This window comes from Onthophagus taurus, chromosome 10 (genome assembly GCF_036711975.1).
Source record: "Onthophagus taurus isolate NC chromosome 10, IU_Otau_3.0, whole genome shotgun sequence".
NCBI classification, from domain to species: domain Eukaryota; kingdom Metazoa; phylum Arthropoda; class Insecta; order Coleoptera; family Scarabaeidae; genus Onthophagus; species Onthophagus taurus.
In genome coordinates, this window is record NC_091975.1 from 4,441,459 (window position 1) to 4,466,048 (window position 24,590).

Consider the following 24,590-nt stretch of genomic DNA (forward strand, 5'->3'; position numbering starts at 1 on the left):
GTATTAGGAGGTATAAAGTTTTGGCGGGAAATTTTAAATTAAACTCAATCACCTCCTCGATTTCATGTGCTCCTAATACAAAAATCGACCATTTCATTTTTGAGGAGGTAAAAATTACGATTTGTATCAGGAGTTCATCAAATCGAGGAGGTATTTTTCAAAGTATTAGGAGGTGTAAAATTTTGAATCAAACTCAATTACCTCCTCATACAAAAATCGAGCATTTCATTTTCGAGGAGGTAAAATTACGATTTGTATCAGGAGTACATCAAATCGAGGAGGTATTTCTCAAAGTATTAGGAGGTATAAAGTTTTGGCGGGAAATTTTAAATTAAACTCAATCACCTCCTCGATTTCATGTGCTCCTAATACAAAAATCGACCATTTCATTTTTGAGGAGGTAAAAATTACGATTTGTATCAGGAGTACATCAAATCGAGGAGGTATATCTCAAAGTATTAGGAGGTATAAAGTTTTGGCGGGAAATTTTAAATTAACCTCAATTACCTCCTCGATTTCATGTGCTCCTAATACAAAAATCGACCATTTCATTTTCGAGGAGGTAAAATTACGATTTGTATCAGGAGTACATCAAATCGAGGAGGTACTTTTCAAAGTATAAAAAATTAGGTAGTAAACAGTAATTAAAATAAACACAATTTATTTTTAGTTAACATTTTTTGTTTTTTTTTTTATTTAAGGAAGAACAACATATATAATTTCTGTACACAGCGGCCACGCATTTCTCATTTCCGAATCCATATTTCGTGGTATAATAATATATTTACAAAACAACATGTATTCATACTTTTTTGTATCTCTTTGGCGAAAATATATACATAAAGATAATAATCGTACAATTAATTATAATTATTAAAAACGAACGAAAAAAAATATACCAATCTTTTAAAAAAATCAAAATAATTTAAACGTGGATCCTCAGGGGCTGATTCTTAATCAATAAATAAATACACATCAAGGTACAAACGTTACAAAACCACATTATACAAAAAAAAGGCGATTTAACACTTTCCAAGTGCAAAATTGACATCATATCCTCATCGACATCAGTGGCGTGTGAATTAAGTACACATAGTGCTCTAAAATATCATCATTTAGGTATCAAAGTGTGATTGATTGTTATCTTATTATCATCATATTTTAAAAAAATCTTATTCGATTTCTTTTGGGGTACACTTAGATTAGAAATAAAAAGTTATTGCACAATCAATTTCTTATTTTATCTTTCTCAATTTTTTCTTAAATAACACTCGTTTGACTTCCACGTCTTCTCGGTAACGTTCCACTACTATTATTCGCCCCTAAATCCGGACAACCATAAGAAACCAATAAATCAACTAAATTCTTCCAATCGCCACCACCTCCATGTTTACTCAAACCAGCTTTAGCATACCATAAACACGTTTTACCCTCTTCATCTTGAGCCTTCACGTTCGCATTATGCCAAATTAATAACTGAACAACAGCTAAGTTTCCTAACATACACGCTAAATGTAGCGCGGTTCGTAAATCTTTCCCTCCATTAACGGTTGTGTTAACTTGTTCAATAGTTGCTTGAGCTAAAACAAGTATAATTTGGCGTATGTTTGAGCTACAAACGCTATCAATTAATTGTTGTTCTAATGGCATTGAAGAATTTGATGAGATTAAAGGGAGAAATTCTTTGTTTTCGTATTTCGCTCGAATCCATCGTTCTTTTTCTTCATGACTAGATGTTTTTGTGGGTTTTGTATGGTTTTGAATGCGACTTTCAAACACGGAATTTGCGATGTTGTTGCCTATCGCTAACATCACGCTTAATTGCCCAGGACTGAAATAATAATTTTTTTTTAATGAATTTTATAAAAAATATTAAATATTTTTTACTTACGACCAATCATCCAGATCTAACGATCGAACCCTTGAAATATGTGACCCTAAATTTCGATGAATTCCAGAACATTCAATACACATCAAAACACCTAAATTTAAACTTGCCCAATCTGGATCTATTTGAAAAAATTAAATTAAATTAATAAATTAATTAATAAAATTTAATTTTTACTTACTTGGAGCATCACAATCGACGCAAACATCGTTTCCGGGAACCCCCGATCGTATCCTTTGTATCGTGGACGCCTCGCCGGGATTATTTAATTTTCTAGCTTTTGAAGATTCGTTTAGTTGCAAAGAATTTAGTATTTGTTGTTCAATAGCGGCTACCCAACCGTCTCTTTCGTCTGAATTTGACGCCTCAAAATGCCATTGTTTATTATCTAATGAGACAATATAAAATTCGTATACGTCTGAATCTAAAATTAAAAAAAAAATCTTGTTATAAACTATTTTAATGATTTTGAAGGGTTCAGAATATAATATACGCAGAAATAGATCTTTAGCGGCAGAAACGGAATATAAGAAGTAGAAGTACAATTTCCAGAATCATGTGCAGAAGCAAATCTTAGGATGCAGAATGAGAATATCAAGTGTAAAAGTAATATTAGGTTCATTTCCAGGAAAGAACATCATGTGCAGAAGCAAAATATCAAGGCAGAAGCAAATCTTTAGACGCAGAAGCGAAATATTAGGAGTAGAAATATAACCCAACCTATATGATTTTAAAATGATCTTACATAATTCTAGATGATTTTAAATAACTTTAAATTTCGTTATCTGGATTTAGAACAACTGACGATGATTTTGAATAATATTAAATGACTTTGAGCGTTATTAAACGATTAATTTAAATTTAACTTACCATCATATTCAGAATTTTTAACTCCACTACTCTTCATCCTCCGATGTCTTTTCTTAACATTTGGAGTTTCACTTTTACCACCACCACCGTCCCCATTCAAAAACGAATTGCTACTCGATAAAACCATTGCGTCATCGCCACTTCCGTGAGTGGCGTGTTTACTTCCGGGCTCCTTAACCACATCAAACGCGGTCAATAAAACCTTCTCGGTAACCGTCCCGGCGACATTCCTTCGATGATCTTTCCCCGCCGAAGACGAAGATGACGACAACGATAATCCACCTATGCCATCATTAATTGTGTTATTACTAGTTATTCCGTTACTTCCGGCCACTGTAATTATAGATTTTGATCCGCGCGGTTTCTGTCCGGGAACTTTAACAGTCACGTATTGCAATGAAATTTCTTTTCCATGAACGTCGTCCATGTAATCGTGTAAACTTGGATGGTAGGTTAATCGACCGTCATCGCAAAGAGTTACATATTTCTTTTTCCATTCTTTATTTAATGGCTTATTACTTCGTTTGTATAAATAACCTTGTTTTAATGGTATCGCTCTTCCGCTACCGATATCCCCGCCATTTTTTAATTTATCATCACCTTTTTTTGCCGTAAAAATATTCGATCTTCTTCGATTTTTTCTTGAAGTCGTCGGCGTTGAACTCGGCGTCGGCAAATCTTTTTCTTTTTCTTTGGATTGGGGCTGAATCTGAAGAAGCTGATTATCAACAGGATGAGGAACAGCAAATTTAGCCAAATTGTTATTTTCAACTAATTGCGAATTCGATCCGTGACTACCTAAAGTCGAACTCGACGAATTCCACTTCACATCGTCGTTATTTCGAAATATTATCGTTTCTTTTTCGGATTGTTGTCGATGAAGGTGATGACTGGACGAAGATAAAGTATGGACTTGTCGCGATGAGTTTAATTGACCCAAACTCATCGAGTCTTTATGGGAAAGTGTGTGATTATTATGATGACTAGGACTAGACATGTGGTTTCCTCCTGAAGATGGGGATTCTCGCTGGCAAAACCCGTTCGTTGGGTTTTGTTGGGACATTTGGTGGTGTTGGCGCGGGGCGGTCATTGGTCCTTGTTGATAAAAATGATTAGGGGTTGATGGTCTTGAATTTGTTGGTGTTAATGAAATTCCACCGGGGGTTGATAACCTTTGTTGAACTATTTTTTGGCAAGCTATAAAGACACAAAAAAATTATTGCAATTAAATTATTAAAAAAAATCTTACGTTTAAATTTATAAAACATTTTCTTATTAAATAATCTCTCTTTGAGATGTTTAAAATTCAAGCACTGACATTCCATGATTCTTATTTTTGCTTTACAATTTTTACGGGTTGTTACTAAAAGGTCGTCGTTATTGCGCGTTACACGAAAGAAAGTCAATCTCATACTGAGAGCCTCTCTCTTATGCTGTTAGCTACGTGAAGAGAAGCAATGGGATAACCTCGGGAAGTCGAGGTTGCCCACGCGGACGCGGACCATTGAACCTGTTTAGGTACCACAGGAACGACCGAGTTGAGATAGGTTCGAGGAGAACCATCGACCATCAGGTTCCCAGCAGGAAGAACTCAAGGTCGACATCGATTTACCACCTCTTTTCATTCTTTTAACTTTTTACGTTCTGTTGATTCTTTTTTTATTTTATTTCCTTTTTGGCGGTCGTAATAATGGAATGAAAGATACAAGAAGGTGAACGTGTGGAGGTGGTACACAAAAAAATTGTCGAAATCTGAATACGATCGCCTGACCAAAAGTGGTAAAGTAAAAATGAATAAAATTGTGACTCACCGTCTTGGAAGACGCGCTCCACGTTCAATCCGTAGGTTGCGCAAGTTTCGTAGTAGGGACACTTTTTCAGGTCGTTTGCTAGTTTTCTTGCTCGGTTATCATCGATTACTCGTGGGTTACTCTCACTAATACCGTCTGGAAATAAAAAATTATTAAATAAACTTATCGAAGAAGAATAATCATGTGAATTAATAATTAACTCATTATAACTTAAAATAATTAACAATCTTGCGGTGAATTACAATTAAAGGTAGAACTAGAAATATTTGAGTTTAGCCGTCTTAAGAGACGCACTGCTAAATTCGAATGATTCTATACACAGAACTGAAAATTGGCAGAAATAAATCTTTGGCGGCAGAAGAGGAATATATGGATTAGAAGTAATATCATAGCAAAGAACTAATGTCAGAAGTAAATCTTTGGATGCAGAATCGCAATATCAAGTGTAAAAGTAATATTAGGTTCATTCCAAAAAAGAACAGCATGTGATGAAGCACAACATCAAGGCAGAAGCAAATCTTTAGACCCAGAAGCGGAATATCAAAAGTAATATTAGAATCATTTACAGAAGATAAGATCAAGTGGAGATGATAAATACTAGTGATGGCACGAATCACCGGAACCGGAATTCAGGCGAATTCCTAAGCCGGATTGCCAGAATTCCAGCCGCCCGATGGCCGGATCATTTATGAAAAATATAATATCTGATATTTATGACTTGTTGAATTGTCTAAAATGTTCTTTAACATGTTCTAAAAACAATAATAGTTTCATAAGTATTACAGGACATTGTGCTGAGTTGTGAGAGCTTTCCAGGAAATCACACAGGAATGATTAAAGGCTGCAAAGGTGCCAAAGTTGTTTTATTCATTCACTGCAGCTTGTAGTAACGGAAACTATTTTTTTGCAGAGGGTTATATCAGATATGATAGCTTATGCCAGAAAAATTGTTAGTAAAAATTCTAGGTCTAGAGTTAGTTCTACTTTTGACAGGCGCTGGATAGCCGTCTTAAGAGATACACGGCTAAACCCGAACATTTCTAGTTCTAAGTCTACTCATCTCTCTAACTAAATATACGTAATATGATGTATTATGGATAAAATGATACATAAAGCAGTTCAAAACGCAATGAAAATTTCATCACAAACAAACACAATTGAGACAGAAAACCACAAAATTAAAAAGTGTCGGAGAATATTGCCAAAATAAAAATTTTCAAATTGTTACATTTTTAATTTAGATAAAATATAAATATCTCTGCTCTATAAATGATTAAAATCACATCCAGCTATCTGCAACATATTGATTATCGAATATCGTGTATAAAATATACTCCAACTAAATTTTAAATCAAGATAATTTATTTGTAAGTGCCCCAGCTTTCGTTTCCACCTCGAAATAAGTCTCGATCGGATAATATAAGATAAAATCACGATAACTTTAACCAAAAAAAATGATTAAAATTTATTAAAAAATTAAACACTGTCAATTCATGTCTAGTTGCGAAATCCTCGCTTTTACCGGTAATGGGAATTGCTTGTTCGGGGTCATTCTGGTGTTCCCAATTTAAAATTTGTTCTAAATCGATATAGATTTTAACGAAACTAATTCAAATACTACGAAAATAATAAAACAATCTTTATCGTATATTAAAATGATTATTTAAAAATTACTTTTTTGCGCGTCAATTCTTACCTTGGGTTCCAACTAGTATCACAGGTATCTCCGTTGCGTTCCTATAATGGGACATTTTCGAGTAATACTGGTATATTGCGTTGAAGGACGATTCATTTTCAAGGCTGAAAACAAAAATCACCGCGTCCACCCACGCTGTAAACTACAAAGAAAAGAAAGAAATTATTTATAATTTAAACTTATTTTAATAAATTATTAAGTAATTTTTCGTACTTTTAACAACGACTTGAAATATAATAAAAGGAATATCTTTAAGGGAGTGAAGCAACCCTTTACGTTCAGAAGCCGGGAGCGCACTGAACTCTACGGGCTGTGTTTCCCCAAATGCGAGTAGGGAAAAGCCTACCTACACACAATCGATAGCGCGAGACGAGTTACTTTTCAAATTGGTTTCCAACATGTTATTGCATACTTTAAAATTTAATCTTCCAAAATTAAATTAAGCCTCATTATCAGCAAATTAAAGTGTTAAACTCAAATATACTTTTGATTAATCGCAATTTTCTGATATTTCGTTGCGAACAAAGAAAATGTTTCGAATGGAACTAGAAACGCAAAATTGGGGTTATTGCGTGAGGAAATGAACCCCTCGGCGTCATTCTGGCGCCTACTTCTTAGTTTCATGTCGAGACGGCGCCGGAAAATTCGAGATTAAATTCTAGGATTTCCAAAAATTAATGATATTAATTCTTTGGGGAGTATTATTATGATTTTATTTCAATATGGAGAATCAATATTGAATTGTGATTTAATTAGCTTTTTAAGATTTTTCCGTCCTTACCTTAGAAAATATTCGAGAGCTTCTAGCTTCATTTTATCACATAATGAGAACTAATTACATTCATGTTGGACCATAAATTTAATGTCTGGTACCAAATTGCGCTACTAATAGAAGCGCCGTGACATAGTTTAGTGACACTGTTACCAAGGAGATAATGCAGTTTCAAGGTATACTAAGCAGACTTCAAAAACTGGTGGCATTCTTTGCTCGCCGCAGATCTAAAACTGTCCTCCCTTAATAGACTTAAGATGAGCAGGTCAAAGATGGAGCACTCGGTTTTGATCAAGACTACCACATTTATCACCCTAATGAAACACCAGTCCCGAAAGTAGCACAATTTAAGTATCTGGTATGGAACGCAGATGTGGAGGCTGAGGTTGAACATGGAATCAGCGTGGACTAGCAGAAATGACGAAAAGAACAAGAGAGCTCCTAAATGAGTCTCTCTAAATGAAAATAATTTATCTGAATCGACAACCTAGGCCACAATGTCGAGCCTCGTGAAGTGAAAATGAGCAAAAAAGGAGAGCACTGCATCTAAGAAGTGCGTTCTAAGATCTCATAAAATATACAGTCCTGAAACTATTAAATTTTGTTATGAGTTGTAAAGGTTAATATAAAACAATTTTATTTACTTGCAGTTCTGGTGGTCCTCCTTCATCCCTGATCAACAATAGGTAACTCTGATTGTCAACTAGGATTTCTTTTTTAAACCGGCCACCTTCTGGTGATTCCTCTTGCATATAAGATCCGGTAAGGTACCTGTGGACTAGAGCAGATTTTCCGGAAGACAATGAACCGACAATTCCCAATCTTAAATCCGGCACGGATCTCGAAAGCGTCCATTCTTGACTGTTTACAAAAGAATCTGAAAAATCCAAAAAAATATATAATAATTAAAAATAAGAAATTAAGCATGATCATTTATTTTAATTTAAATTAAAGCAAACCGCTAACGTTGGGTTGTGAAAAAATGAAAAAGATGAAACAGGAAACGACGCAGGTTTTCTCTACGTTACGAAACGGAAACGGAAGTCACCTCACCGAAGAAGTTGCCATTAACCGCACGTGCCCACCTGTCGTGCAAAAGCCGTATATAGCCGCTTTAATACGGCTGATTAAATCTCGCTTTGGTCGGTAATTGAAAAGTTGATATTTCCGGGTTTTAGAAACCAGCAAACCGTTATAATTTCAATTTAAATACAACAATAAATAATTTTAAATTAAATTTGGTTTTTAACACGCATTGCGTTATCTTTTAAAACAAGTAAAAAAGTGTTTCCTCCAAACCGCGATTTCCGCTCCAATTCCCCTAAGAGACTAAATCAATCTAAAGCGAGAGGAGAGTATTAATTTGATACCTCTTACGACATTTTCTATACATCATGTTATATATTTTTTTTCCTTTTTGTACTAAAAGTTCTTAAGCCGTTTTATAAAGAAGAAGAATGTTGGGCGGCAGCTGCCACTTCACAAACAAATCGGAAATTATTATCTAGACCAGGCCGTTAAGAAATACACCATCTGTCCATTTCCAGGTAAATACATAATTTTTTTTGCAAAATTAATTTTAGATTCTAAAATAGTACTAAGTTATTATAAAATGATTACATCTTCACACCAATAAAAGTCCTTGATCTCTTCTTTAATTTCGTACTGGATCCAAGGTCTAACAAACAATCCATTCAATTCAAGCCTTCAATGTCAATTTTTTTTTATTAAGCCAACATCGAAATCCCGTTTCGCGATGCCAGTACTCGTATAATACACGATATGTATCGGTAACAATACCAAGTTGAAAGAGTAGTAACACAATAAGTTCTCTTGTGGCTTGTCCTCGTCCTCTTCGTTCTTCTCTTCTTCTCGTGGGCCAGATGTTACAACCAACATTTTTTTAACAAGATCTCATTTAATTTATTGCGATGGGAAACGAAACCGAACGTCACAAAGCAAATATGTTAATTTAACGATTTATTTCATTTATTGAAAAAATAAAGTTCATGCCGAAGCAAAATTTGTTTCAACACAAAAAAAAATGTTTACCGAAACAAATTTTTAAAATAACAACTTTGGTATAATTGTATCCCGAGTGTAATAACTCCGCGCATAAAAAACAACGATTAAGTTTCCGGTTGTGTTGCAAAGAATAAAAGTTTGACGTCAAGTACTCACAATTTACGTCAGAATTGTAATTAAACAACCAAAAAATAAATTATTGTGTGTATTTATTTAGGTTCTTGTTGCAGGTAACTAATAAACGTACACATAATTTTTTTTCTATACATACGGGGCAGCTGTGTGTATTAGAAAATCGTATTGGTTACATGGGGGCCCCATATCCGGATTACGTTAAGCACACTTTTATAATCGAAAATACCGTACGTTATGGTCATTAAAATTTTCTTTATTGCACATTTAAACATAAATAATAAATTGTTTAGAATCATTCGGAATCATTTAAAGACATTAAAGCCATTCGGAGAAAGTGAGATGCATTGGAACGTACTAAGAGCTATTCGGAGCAATTCTGGAAACAAAATCAATGAGAGGAAATTGATAACGAAAATCATTTTTCCACTAAAGAATATAATTAAATAATCAAAAAAAAAATTATTAAATAAACAGTAAAATAAAATCCAAACATTGTTATCTAACACATGATAAATACAAAGGTAGATAATAAAACGAGTAGATAAACAAATTTAATTTGTTATACTACAAAACGAACAATAATCCTTTTGTTATAAAAGTTTAAAACATTAAAATTTTAGGAGTTAAATGATGACCTCAGTAAAAACAACTCTTTATGTTTTTAAAGCCGCTTTAAAAGTAACGATGATGTAAATCGAATTGTAACCGGGTAAAATTAGATAATTACACAACAAATCACTGATCAAAACGGTTTCTCTTCTTAGTCATAAAGTGTCTATATAAATCGTTAATTAATTACGTTTCTTAATTGACTCATTTGCTTAACTCGAATTTACTTAAATATTTCTTAATTGATTTCTTAATCAAATTGAGCTGACAAATTTCTTTTAAGTGGCGGTTAAACGTTCTTTTTCTAGTATAAGGAAACAAACGTCACCTTCAGGTTTTATGCTAATTGAGGAAATCGTTTTTTTTTCCCACCCCCAACGTATTTTGATATGCTTCTTGAGTTCTAATCCCTTTAAGTCACGGTTAAAATACCATACAAGGAAATTAAATTTAAAAAAATCTTTGAAAATTATAAACACAAAATAAAAGAAATTTTGTAAACATTTCGATGGCTTTACGATTGGCGTTAATTGAATTAAAATTAGAACTAACACTAGTAGTACTAATACTAGCATTATCATTAGAAGTAATATAAGACCTAGAAACATTCTAGAATACTAGAAACTTTCTAGATTTAGGTCTAGTGTTAGTTCTAGTTTTAATTGTTATGTTGCACTAGATCAAGAACTAGAATCATTCGGGTTTAGCCATCTTAAGAGATGTACGGCTAAACCCAAATGGTTCTAGTTCTAGGTGTAATGTTAGTTCTAGTGACAGTGCAAGTTTAAAAGTAGAACTAACACTATACCTAGAATTAGAATCATGCGGGCTTAGCCGTCTTTAGAGACGTGCGGCTAAACCCAAATGATTCTAGTTCTATATAGTGTTAGTTCTACATAAAACCAGTGCTAGTGTAAAACTAGAAATAACACTAGACCTAGAACTAGAATCATTCGGGTTTAGCCGTCTTTAGAGACGTTCGGCTAAACCCAAATGATTCTAGTTCTAGGTCTAGTGTTAGTTCTAGTTTTAATTGCTATTCAGCGCTAGATTGATGTATATTATTATTGATCTGACAGCAGAACTAAAGATTTAGAACTAGAAACATTCGGATTTAGCTGCATTAAGAAGCGTACAGCTAAACCCGAATGTTTCTAGTTCTAAGTTTAGTGCTATTTCTAGTGATAATGTTAGTGTTAGATCTAATATTAATTCAAAACAAATTAAATTCAAAAATTAAAAAAAAAACTCACCAGATTTCCTTTTATCCGGTAACACTAAACTTTTAGTCCTTTTAACACGAAGAGATCTCCTTCGAAACGATCTTAAAAAGCTTTCGGGTACCCGATTTCGAAATGTTGTAGTTTCTTGAGATTTCTTTTCAGGCATAAGCCAATTTTTTACTGCAGCTATCGTTAATCCATGTTTAGATTTTTTGGGGGTTGGTTGAGGATCACTTTTTAAATCAACCATTTTTTTTTTATAAACGTTTTAAAATGCACCACAAAAAGAATAATCACAACTTGTACCGCAACATATCGTATTTTTAAAAAACATTCACTCCTGTCAATGTTGCGCACTCATCGAAACGCGGTCGACGATAAAGTTAAAGCTACCGCGCGACTTGAACTTCATCGTCAAGTCGAAATAAAAGTTCCCCACCTCTCTTTTGAGAGTTTCCGATATGTGTAGAAACGACTACAACGAGCAGTTTGCGCTTGCGTGTTTAGTGATTTCGGGACTAAAACCACACCGTGAGAAATCAACCAAACGTAATCGAAAAAAAAAAACAACCAACAACCCCTACCTCTCGTTAAGGGTTAATAATAATAATAACAAAACTAGAAAAGGGTTGGACATTTTTCTATCCAACGAAAGTTTTGACCGAAACTTTTTTTCTACGCAAACAGACAGGTGGTATTTTGTAGTTGTTACAAAAATGAATTAATGGTAACCCTTTGAACAAAAATTTATTGCGAATTATTTTATCGATGAATAAAAAAGGGGTTTTTTATTTAACGTATAATATAATTTCCAGAAAAATGATAATGATGAAATTGTTAAAGATTAGATAATAATAATTTAAAAGTTTTATGAAAACATTTTTCCCAAATAATTTATAATATGGAAACACGAAGAAACATTATTTGTTAATTTAAGCAGTTTGAGAATGTACCAAGTGATAAATGACATATTTCTTTCAATGATTGGAAAATAAACGAAATGGGATGTCTTAAAAGCTTTCTCTACGATTAATTTTAATTACTCAGTGAGTTGATAAATTATTAACAAGTTATAGCTTTCCTAGATTGATACATAAATAAATTAACACTAGACGTAGAACTAGAAAGTTTCGGGCTTAACCGTGCGTCTTCAGACAAATTGTAAAAATAGTTGTGCCAAAATTGAAATAGTCCACTTTTTTCTCCAACATTATCATCAACCTTGTAGTTAACTTGCGCAACTTTCAACTCGATAAATTCTGTTTTTCTGATGTTTTAGCGCTTTCAGGTACTCATTACATTTTTTATCGAAGGCATAAACCCGACACTGAAAATATTTTTGTTATGTATTGTTTTGACAAAACACAATGAATGTACACAATCAACAAGTTGTTGTTGTTATTGATGGATTATGTACAGGGTGCTTCAAATTCGATGTCCGAATAGGCTAACTCGGAAACTATAAGAGTTAGAAAAAAAGTAGCTTACATGTCATGATCTCGTTTTTCGAGAAACTGCTAATGCCGAAAACCTCATAGCGCTATCGTCTTTTGTTTTTCCGCTAGAGGCTACAATTGAAAATATCGTAAAACCAGCAAGCGCAATTATCTTGGTTATTATTATAGCTGGAGTATTATAACTACAACATTATATGGACACTTTTTTACAGAGAATTTGATGACTTAGTCAAAAAAATTTTTTCGGTTTTAGATTTTGAGATATTATCACAATGTTCGTTTTTTTAAATAGAACCAACCACTAATTATTCGCTTATTAAATTCGTTATTTTTTTCTGATTACAAAAATATAGGGTTTGACAGGTCTATTTCTTATTGTTTTAGAATAAAGCTAAAAATTAACTTTTCTTTTAGTGTCTTCCAAGAAATTAAATTTACAGTTTCCTGTAAATTACGGTACTATAATTAAAAATTAAAAAAACATATTTCTGATATTTGAAACAAATATATTTGTTGAACTATTTAATTTATATATGTAATTATACAAAAGTTGGAATAGATTGCATTATTTCACATTTTTTATTAATATTTAATATTATTCTTAAATGACTTAATAAATTATTGATAGATGGCGCCATATGTTTTTTTTTTTAATTCAAATAAACATAGCAACATTTGTTTGCATTCAAAAATTTTCTGAAGTGTCACTTTAAAAACCTGTTTTTTAAGATGGATTACGAAAATTACGAAAAGTTTAACATGTTAGAATGTTACATATTAGAAAATAAAGTAAATTTTATATAAATTTTTAGTAGAATAATTTTTAGTTATAGTACCGTAATTTACAGGAAACTGTAAATTTAATTTCGTCGATGTCACTAGATGGAAATTTATAAAAAAAAGTTTATTTTTAGCTTTATTCTAAAACAATAAGAAATAGACCTTTCGAACCCTATATTTTTGTAATTAGAAAAAAATAAAGAATTTAATAAGCAAATAATCAGCGGTTGTTTCCATTTAAAAAAATGAAAATTGTAATGATATCTCAAAATCTAAAACCGAAAAAATTTTTTTATCTACATCATCAAATTCTCTGTAAAAAAGTGTCCATATAATGTCTTAGTTATAATACTCCAGCTATAAGAATAACCAAGATAATTGCGTTTGCTGGTTTTACGATATTTTCAATTTTAGCCTCTAGCGGAAAAACAAAAGACGATAGCGCTATGAGGTTTTCGGCATTAGCAGTTTCTCGAAAAACGAGGTCATAACATGTAAGCTACTTTTTTTCTAACACTTATAGTTTCCGACTTAGCCTATTCGGACATCGAATTTGAACCACCCTGTACATTATAAGTAAAATTTAAAAGATAATTCACATGATGATTTTTCTTAAGTTATTTTATGTTAAAAGTGAACGTTTATAACTTTCCATGATCACGGTGAAAGTCGTCTTGAGAACAACTCAAAAATCACTTATTTGCGATCCTATCGTTTTCTAAACCGACCAAACCAATAGAAAGTTGTATAAACGACCAAATAGGGATAATGAGGACTATTTATCAAACCCTTTCGCGAATAATAACTAAAAATAAATTATTCTAAATGATTTAAAATTTTGAACAGCAATAATAATGCAAAGTGGTGTGGATACAAACCATAACTCATTTCATCTTAAAAAATAGGGTAGAGGTTGAAATATAAAACCCTTTGAGTCCTTTGACTGATTATATTCAATTCGAAAACGATCTTTCTTATTTTTTTCTTTCATTCGGATCAACGGAAAGTATAATGTATCGTTTACACGCGTTATATAACGTTTTACGAGGGTCGTAACGTGTAATAAATTCCCATACCCTTGTAATCGAACCAAAAAACCCAATCATATTTTTTTGGCAGGTAGATTTTTTTAATTTGATAATACAGAGCGTAACAAATTAATGATTTTTGATCGATACGGTTTTCAAACGAAAATGAAAAATCGTTATAAGTCGTAATAAAATGATCTAAATCCAGGTCATCAATTTAAAAGTCACGGACGATTATTACCCAAATTAGTAACAATCATGATTATTACCTTTCCGTATGTTACGACTCGACTGTCGGCTGCCCCCTTTTTTCGTGTTGATCGTATGTATATGCAAAACGGCACGTGTGGCTATGTCGTAATCATGATTATAACCAAGAGACCCTTATTGTCCGGTCAAAAGCAACATCTGCGAAGGGCACGTTACTTTTGTACTTAAATTCGATCGCAATTAAGATATAATTAAGGTGTTAAGGGCGGTGATGACGGTTAATATGCTAAAAAAATTAAACTAGATTTATCTATTTATTTATTTCTCTTAAACTGATTTGATTAAACAAGTGTTATCGTAAAAATTTACCATTTTAATGACTTTATTTACGACTTAATGATCAAAAAACCAGGAAGTTCGAAAACTAATTGGGTTCAGTGAAATAATAAGTAAATTACCATGTAACAGCTGTTTTATTATTACTCTTTCAAGTCAAATTCTTAATTCTTACATGAGCAGCTGCTTTTTACTTCAAAAATCGGTTAAGTAAACCACCACACACACGAAATGATTTCGATTCTTCCTGTTTGTAGGAAACACGCAAACTGATTTGATTTACATATTATGTGACAGCTGCATTTAAAAGCAACTTATAAATTTTTAACTCAGACACAAAAAAATATAAATTTAATCAAATAAAAATAAAAAAAAGTAAAATGGGGAGGTATAGAAATAACCCTGTTCATTCAAAAACGATTTTTCGGTTTCCCGCTGCGTCGATGACACTGCTATAAGTAATTTTTAACCAAAAAGTTGTATTATAGGGGTTGATATTTATCGATATAAGTACTAGGGGGTTTTTTTTTGATAAAGTCACGTTATTTTTTGCGTTATAACGCAAAAACTGTATTACTACAAACTTTAAATTACAGTTTACCACTTAATACACCATTTACATGCCGTTGTGTGTCGAGTAACTGTCTCGAGACCGTCGTTATGCATTCGAAAATAAAAAAAATATTATAAACTAGACCCAATTAGCGGTGTTAGTAGGACGACAACCGAAGAAGAAAAGGATTTTATTTTATTAGAACGGATTTAGATGTGTAAGCAAAGGATAATCCCTCATTATTATGAAGGGAGTTGAGGACAACAACGTGTGACAGAAGTGACTCGAACCCTCTCGATTATTTCCTGTTTGCTGTCTACTTTTTCGTTCATTCACGTTTCATTTTTTGTGAAGGGGAACAAATTTTTTATGATGGAACTGTCAATTCTAATTTCCGTGTGAATTTACTTTTAAATTAACACAAAAAAAAGAACTGTAGAAGTAGCGTTATAAATAGAACTAACACTAGAAGTGATACTCGACCTAGAACTAAAGATAGAGAACTTCTAAATCTAGTGTTAAGATAATACAATAAAGATATACAACAACCTAATGTTGAACAATAACTAAAACTAACACCAGCACTAGAATTAACACTAGACCTAGAAGTAGAAACATTCGGGCTTAGCCGTCTTGAGAGACGTCCGGCTAATCCCGAAAGTTTCTAGTTCCAGGGATAGTTCTAGTTTTAGTTGTAATTCAGTGTTAGACTGTTGTATATTCTAATTAAACTAAAACTAGACCAAACACTAGACCTAGAACTAGAAAGGCTAGGAAAGACGCATGGCTAAACCCGACACTTTGTACTTCTAGGTCTAATGTTAGTTCTAGTGACAGTGCGAGTGTAAAACTACAACTAACACTATACCTAGAACTAGAATCATTAGGGTTTAGCCGTCTTTAGAGACGTGCGGGTAAACCCAAATGATGCTAGTTCTAGGTATAGTGTTAGTTCTACATAATAACAGTGCTAGCGTAAAACTAGAACTAACACTAGTCCTAGAATCATTCGGGTTTAGTCGTCTTAAGAGACATCCATCTATACCATCTTGGCAACTACATCAACATACTTCCTAATATTTAATAAAATTATCCTTGACATCACTAAACATTGTCCCTGATTTCTGAACAATAAATTTTTAATTCATTTTTCTGTGTATATGATTAATAAAACTTTGAGAATAAATAATGTAGGTTTTATTACGGTATCCCTTTCATAATTTAGATTTGAAAGGTCTCAACCCTTTCGTGCGTGTCAAGTGGATCGACGGGGTTACGTCTATGAAAAGAAACTTCATTTTTTTTTCTGTAGCTTGCCGATCTACTAGTATTGCTAAATTACTAAAGTTAGGTCGTTGCACGGTGCAGTGGTTCGCGTCTCAGCCCTTTAATTAAACGTCGTTCGTTGGCTCGTCAGGGTGAATAGGTCCCTTACAATTTTTGCAAACTCCCTCGCGCCGCTGGAGGCTGTTTCAATGGACTTTTCCCCCTTCAAAAAAAAAAACACATATGGTCTCCAACGTTCATTAGTCTTTGTTTTAATTCCATCTATTTTTTTTATTAACCAAAACCAGATGGACAATTTTTAATTTTTAAAAAAATATGAGATAACAAAAAGGTAATAAGAAGGGGTTGTTTCTTCCCCTTCCGATTCAATTCTTTCGGCTTCTCTTCCGTGTTTTCCGTTGAGACTTCATCTCCGTAGAGACGTGGATGGTGAGGCAGGAAGAGAGGAAGAGTGAAAGGGCCCATCAAAATTGGGTCTGACTCACCCCGCGAAAAGGCGACTGACGTACCCCCTCGAAATTTATCCCGACCCAACTCCAACCACCAAAAAGAAGTACAAACGGCGGAGGTATTGCATAAGTTATGTGCGTACACACGAGCACACCTTGTGAGAACCGCCCCGGTATTAAGGAGGCCCAGTTTATTTCGGAATCCCATAATCCACAATACCTCAAACTCAATTGAATAGGTTCGTTCAAGTGGAAGAAGAATTTATTGGCAAAAACCTTTCTCAAATACCTTTGATGGATATTGACAGATTTAGGGTATTTGGATAATATTTTTATACATTCAAGAAAAATAATTTGATGAAAATCAAAACTCCCCAAACGTTGTTTTAGGGGTGGTATTGAATGACTAATTTTTATTTCTAATATAACTCCGATCTGTCAGTTTCAAGTCCTCGTCTCTGATCGATTGATTTTTCTCTCAACATAATCAAGATTGATGACTCATAAACCTCTCCATATGTGGGGGTTACATACGGAGAGAGAATTTCCCCTTGTCACTCTCAATCATCCCCTCAATATAAGTCTTAATCCCCACGAAACGCGGAAATAAATAAAATAAACCGAAATAAATAGATTGATTTCAATTCGAACATCTCCGGAGAGTCGTAAAAGTCAAGATTATCGACTCGTGTAAGTCCTTATTTTTACGACTTAACGAAAACGTACACGAAACGATCGTAAACCTGTCGACGAACAAATTTCCTCGCACAAGGACATCTGTTAACGTTTTTCAAGGGATTCTCTGCAATTAGATTTGGTTCGCCTGCTTATAAATCACCTGAACAATAGTGACCGACCTACGATGTGGCCGCATCTTGACAATGGTCACCGAAACCCATAAATATCAGACGATTATTGTTACTGGACGTTTTAAAATACGGGGACAACCATGTTATATGGCTATTAACGAAATATAATCGGGAATTTTATTAAAATAAATTTTATTAAGATTTTTAAAAAAATATTGTAGTGGTTTAACGACATCTATTAAAAGACTTTAGAAACTTTGAGAACTAGAAAGAAGATACAAATTGAAATAAACCGCGCCATCTGGTAACCGGTCGATGTAGTAATTAGAAGTCGGTAAAACAGGGACATTTAAGATTTTCTCGTTAATGATTAAGACGTAAATGTTAAATTACGAAAACAAATTAATTAAATATATATAAATATAAATTTTATATATTATATATATAAATATAAATTTTATATATTATATATATAAATTTATTTTGAATGTTTGTGATTCTAGGTGTAGTGTTAGTTCCAGTTTTAGTTATTATTCAGCGTTAAATTGTTGTATATATATTCTTATTAAACTAGAACTAACACTAGAACTAGAAAATTTCGGCTTTAGCCGTGCGTCTTCAGACGTATTAAGTTCTAACTTCTAACTAGAGCCATCTATTCGTCAGAAAATAGCGTACTAAACGTCAATTTGTCAAGTCGGTAAAGTAGGATTACTTTAACTAAATTAATTATAACTATATAGAGATGGCGCTCCTATACATAAATTTTAAAACAACTTAATAACACATTGGGAAATCAGAATAGTTTAAAATATTCGAATTCATAAATATTATTAATCAATAAATTTAAAATGGAATAAACCCAACTTACTATACACATAGAAATTTTTACTATTTTGGTTTTAAACGAGACAAAATCGATATGTTTGGCGTCAGTTTTATATGGAATTCCGACGGTGGGGAGCCGGAATTAGGGTCGCAGACGTCGTAAAGCAGTAAATAACGACGAATTTGCCCGGAATTCTTGGCATAGTTTTGACCGATACGACACGGTAAAAAACACGCGTTAAAACAACTTAAAAAAGAAAACTAATAAAAACGATATCGCGTGAAACTTTCTGGAAATACTGTATTGCGGGTATTCCGTCCTTTATTATTATTTTCGTTAACCGTAAGGCCCGTTTCACACGAGCGTGCTGTTAACTGACTACTGGAGAGTATAAATTTGCTTTCACACGATATGACAACGGAGACAACACTTAGCGACTTTATTGTTGACCAACTTAAAGTAAAAAGTCGCCATGAGATTTTCACTCCGTGTACCATCGACTAGATGATTACTGTAGTCTTAAATTTCAACATGGACCCTACTGACATCGCATGTACGTGTGTGCGTCGATATGAAATTCTTCAATTACTTTGGAATGAGTTATACGAGACTATATGCGCTTAGTAGTGCCAGTACCGGAAAGATTGTCTGAAACGCTCAGGTAGGAATACACCATCATAACATGATAGAAATCCTGCAAACGGTAATGCATCTTGAATTAACGAACTAGCAAAAGAGATGCATGGTCGAGGTTGGTACACTAGCTGCTCTGAGTCCTAATGCAAAGTTAGTAAAGTATTGCCTCAACGACGCAGACGGAATAGATGTTGCGTATTTGGATAAGCGAGCGCGCCTTATTTCGTTCATAATTTCTGTATTAGCCATAAAATTCTGGTCTTCATTGAATTTCTTAAATGCTGGAAATAGAAGAAAAACTTTTTAGCAAAAACTCCAATGAAGGCCTTACCGCATAAAAGCGTATTTTATAGTTTATGTACTAATATGACTTCGATTACTGGTTTATCCGGCAAACAACTCGTGTGAAACGGGCCTTAGTGCACAATATGGTTCTCTCATAGCTTTCCGGGCATACTAACAGATGGCGTACGGCGTCATAACGGTGATTGTTTATTATTTAACTCCTGGAATTTAATTTTTTTAATAAACGTTATTTATAATGGATCAATATTGTCTTAAATGAAAATAGATTCAATCAAATTTTTTTGAATGATTTTTTTAAACGTATATAAATAATAAATAATTTAGTTTCTTTTGCGTTGTTCATCGACAATTAGATATACCAGGAATCACGCTCAACGAAGCGTTTACAACAAAATTGCGCAACAGATGACGCGTTAGTTGCATTACCGTATCCATACAGAACAGAATTACCTCTTCCACTAAACCGATTTCTGTTATTTGATTATGCGAAAAACACCTTCTCATTGAGAAGGCTTCGTTTTCCTTCCAAACGCAAAAATCCAACAACAACCAACCCACCGTCAACCTTTAACGTTAATCCAACAATAACAAGATTAAATTAAAAATTAAAATTAATCTAGAATTTAAAAAAATAGCGTTGTCACGACCTTGATTCATTTATCTAATAAAAACAACTTTACAAAAATTACTTTTCTTCGCCATTTTTTTGTTAATTTCGTTTTTCTTTTGATGTCGTAAAATGATCTTTTACCATCTGACCCACTTCTTCTTGGGTCCGATGTCATTTCATCTTTCGTGAAAGAAATCCGAGAGCATAACGCTCGGATATCAAATACACAAACGTGACTGGGTACAATAAAATGCACTCGAAACGAAGTTGTTTTTACTTTTTGCCAATTTAACTCAACGACCAGACACGAAGTATGCGGCACGTGCTGTCTTCAACATCACACAGTTGTTACGTTTTATTTATTATTACTTTTTTGATTTGATTTATTCAATCTTTAACACAACTTAAAACAAAGTATAGCAAAAACTAAAAGAAGAAATCTAATTAAATCTGAAAGGGAAGCAAATGGCAGAAAAGGAAACATTCATGAATTACTACCATATCGAATCAAATCAGCTTAACACTTGCTGTAATATTGGCTAAATTTAAGACATGACTTCATCTGATTATGGTGGAATGGCACTATTTCGACTGAGAAAGCTTGCGGCCGAGGTTCTGTAATTACTACCATTTTGAATCTGAAATCTTCAAAGATGGTGGGTTTCCACCTACTAATTGCGGAGATATGGAAAGTGGGAACAACTATCATGGAATATCATTGCTATGCACTGGATACAAGATATTGACCATGTATCAACTGTTTACAGTTAAGTGCTAAATACAAATTATACAACAAAATAACATGTACACATTTACATTTGAAACTTTCTTTTTTTTTAGTTGAATTAAATACAGTTTGTGTTTCGACCGACCTTCGAATCTTGTAATCCGATTCCGTTCGTTAAAGATGAGGCGTGAGGTCGGGGACTTATTTAATTACATCAATTGCTCAGCGTCAAATGGCAACTACACCCACATTTTTTAAAATAAAAATTTTAAACAAAAACAACACAATACACATTCAAAACGGTAGCTGTTCCTCAATTTTTTCACATTCCATTAACTGGATAAAGACTTTAATGTCTAAAATAGAAAGTTGTTAACCGGTTATAAAGTATTTCCTTTTTAGTTTCCGGCCAAAAATCAATACGCCACCGGAATAACTCCAATTAGAGTCCAGTTTCCTAGGGACATCAGGTGGAGATTGTGGAGATTGCGGAGATTTCAAGGTTTAATGGAAAACCAACCCTGCTTGAAATCGATTCATGGTAGAAAGAGATGGAAATCGGGGAGTATTTGAGAAGGACCTCTCCTTTCTCGACGTTTTCCTCGTTAACACCATTAAGGTCAAAATTCTCTTGTAACGAGACAATAACTAAGTGGTTAACGATCTTTATTCGAAGACCTATGAACTCTCTCTGGCGCCAGTTAACTAGGTCAAACAGTATCTATACTTTTTATTTTCCAATTTGTAAATTATCTTTTTTTTAGAAATTAATTTTTTAATTTCTCCCTAATTGAATAACATCAAAACCCCACCCACCCACCCACGAAAACACGTGTTTAGCGAACAATTAACATCTCGCCACGCCAATTAGCGGATGGAGGACTATAAATAGACACAATGACGGAACGAGATAGGGGAGAGGAAGTGCGGAAGTTCCACTTCCGGCGGGCGGCGATGACAAGGCATTCATTCACAGAACTGAATCTTAAACGAAACCGAAACAAGATAAAATAATTTTTATTTATGACAAACTTAAAACGCAATTAATTTGTTTCATCTAAATCAACGCCTTAAGCTTAGGAAAGTTTTCTCCTCTTTAAAACACGTTTCCGCATGAATATTCATGGGAATTCCATACACTTTCAACTTTCAGCGCGCGATGAAGAAGATCTTAAACATCTTAATGTCTCATTTTGGACCTCGAAACAACTTGATTTAGTGCTTTTGATAAGCCTAGTGTTAGTTCTTGTGACAGTGCTAGTGTTAGTTGACTAGTCAGTCATTTGAAACAACTAGTCAATAAAAGATGGAGCTAGTGCGAAATTATAAATTAAATTGCTCGCGTGTATTGAAAGTTAATAGCTTTTTTATGACTTCTTTGTAAGATGTTACACACGTCATTAATTATTACTCATTGAATTCCAATTTCCATATCTTAATATGTATGGTTCGGAATTTACTTTAACGCATACAAGTATTAGGTGTACCCGATACAATTGATCAATACGAGGAGGAGGAGTGAATATCAACAGGTCACGTGATGATGTGTTAATATAAATGCATAGTTGAACAACACATTCTAGGTGTGAAACGTTATTGATTATTAATAACAGTAATAAAGATAGTCGCCATAAAAGAATTTTGCAGTTAATTTAGGTCATTTGACCGGACGAGAACCATCTCTAATCTATCCAGCCTCCGCGTTTCAGTTAAAAATATCCCGTCGTGTCCTCAAAACCAAAATTGCGTTTCAAAAAATTTCACAATCAGAACAAGGAACAAGACGATATTTCTCCCGGGGATTTAAACGAATTCCCTCCGACACCTGTGATTCAAAAAGTTTTCTCTCTCCGGTGGTCCGTGGAAAAAGCAATTAAACGGAATGTAATTGGATGTCTCCTGGTGGAGACAAGAGTAAAACGAGTTGTCGTGGGAGACGTCTTCGTCGGTGGAACGAAAGAAAGAGGAAAAGGAGAGCTCCAAAAACTGGTACAACACGCGCACAGGCGAAAGGATGTGCATTCCAACGCGGTTGCTCGATAGTTATTTGCGCTTTCCTTTCCTTACCACAAAATTGCAAAATCTTGCAAATGTAAAACGACCCAGCATGCAAAGTAGGTAACGCACTTGTATGTACGCAACTAAATAAATCAAATCAAATAAGGAAATAAAGTATGTCACTTAAAATGTCAATTAAAATGTCACTTTTATGTTTCAAATTGAGGACTATTTTTGATATTTATACTGACATAATAACGGAAGGATTTCTTTTTGTACGTGAGATTTATAACGTAGACATTCCGTTAATTGATGATTTGTATTCTGACTGGTTTCAAGTTGAGTAAGCATTACTGCGTTTGAACGTCCTTTATGTATTGTTGCATTCTTAAACTTGTCTAAATTATAATTATTGTAGTTAAAAAAATTACTTCATGAATCCTTGAACGGTTGATAAGACTCCAAACCCGGCTAAGTAAGTGTTTACAGGAAGGAATAACAACTCCTCCTGTATTTACGAACCGTAAAACAAACAACAAGTAGATGTAAATCATCCCAGGCTATAAATAGTATAAATACAACAGTTATATATAGAACCAACACACGTTGGAGAAAAATTTTTAAATTTCTCAAATGAGAAAAAAACATTTCGTAATAAAAAATAAATTCGAAAACATCAAAACAGAATCAACATCGACAGGTTGATTCAAGGTCGTTTCCACACCAAAACGTAAACACAATAAAACCTAACCTACAAAAAAAAGTGACGTTTATAAATGTCATATTGTCAACGGTTTTTCAGACGTGTTTACCTTTAGATTTCTCGGATAAAGGAAGAAAAGTTGGGCCCCATTAACCCAAATACGAATAATTTATCAAAAAAACGTGATTTTTTAGATTTTTCATTGGCGTGGCAACAATGCGTGACGTAAACAAAAGGGCTTTCCATGACAGGATAGGCTCTGTTTTAGCTCTATTATTACAGGTGACCAACCTCAAAAAACATAAAATTTCCACTTACCTTCAATACATACGACGTGATCTCTAATATACTGGGCAGCCTGTGCATCAGGTAACAGGTCGATCAGATCGTAAATGGCGTAAATCGACGGATGAACGCTCTCAAACCGTTGAATTTCTTGCCTTATGGCCAGAGAGTTGTTAAAAAAGGGTTGCAGGTGCGGTCTGGTGGTCATCATGAACTGACCTAGTCGTAACAGATTTTTTTATGTTGTTAAATTCACTGTTTTTCCCGGCGCATCTTCGCAATGTCCGCGAAGAAAAATAATGATGGACACGCGCTCACGTCGTTACCGACTATTTGACATTTAACGGGTCGCGAACGTCAAGTGATACTGATAAGTACCAAAACGCGACTGAATAAACTGAAATACACTGAATTAATGCGGAAAGATGTGGCGTTGGTGTCACCATAACAATGCGGATAAACACTGAAGTAACGCGATTTTTATAAATAGATTGCGATTATTTACAGGAATCTGTAAAAATTTACTTGATTGTATCGATAATGATTCATAGATAGCGC

At 33.7% G+C, this 24,590-nt stretch overlaps 1 protein-coding gene across 2 annotated transcripts; it reads right to left on the reverse strand.

The window, feature by feature from the left end:
• Positions 1-659: 659 nt before the first annotated feature.
• LOC111428454 (Centaurin gamma 1A) lies at positions 660-24,456 on the reverse strand. Of its 2 annotated transcripts, none has more exons than XM_023063969.2 (8): positions 24,066-24,456; positions 7,682-7,914; positions 6,266-6,407; positions 4,570-4,704; positions 2,759-3,955; positions 2,070-2,312; positions 1,892-2,009; positions 660-1,831 (listed from the first exon to the last, which is right to left on the reverse strand). In XM_023063969.2, exons 1-8 carry the CDS (start codon positions 24,241-24,243, stop codon positions 1,261-1,263), a joined length of 2,817 nt encoding a protein of 938 aa, XP_022919737.1. In that variant the 5' UTR covers positions 24,244-24,456; the 3' UTR covers positions 660-1,260. The 2 variants fall into 2 exon arrangements, with proteins under 2 accessions (XP_022919737.1, XP_022919736.1); XM_023063968.2 differs by lacking the exon at positions 24,066-24,456 and adding an exon at positions 11,060-11,415.
• Between the last annotated feature and the right edge of the window lie 134 nt (positions 24,457-24,590).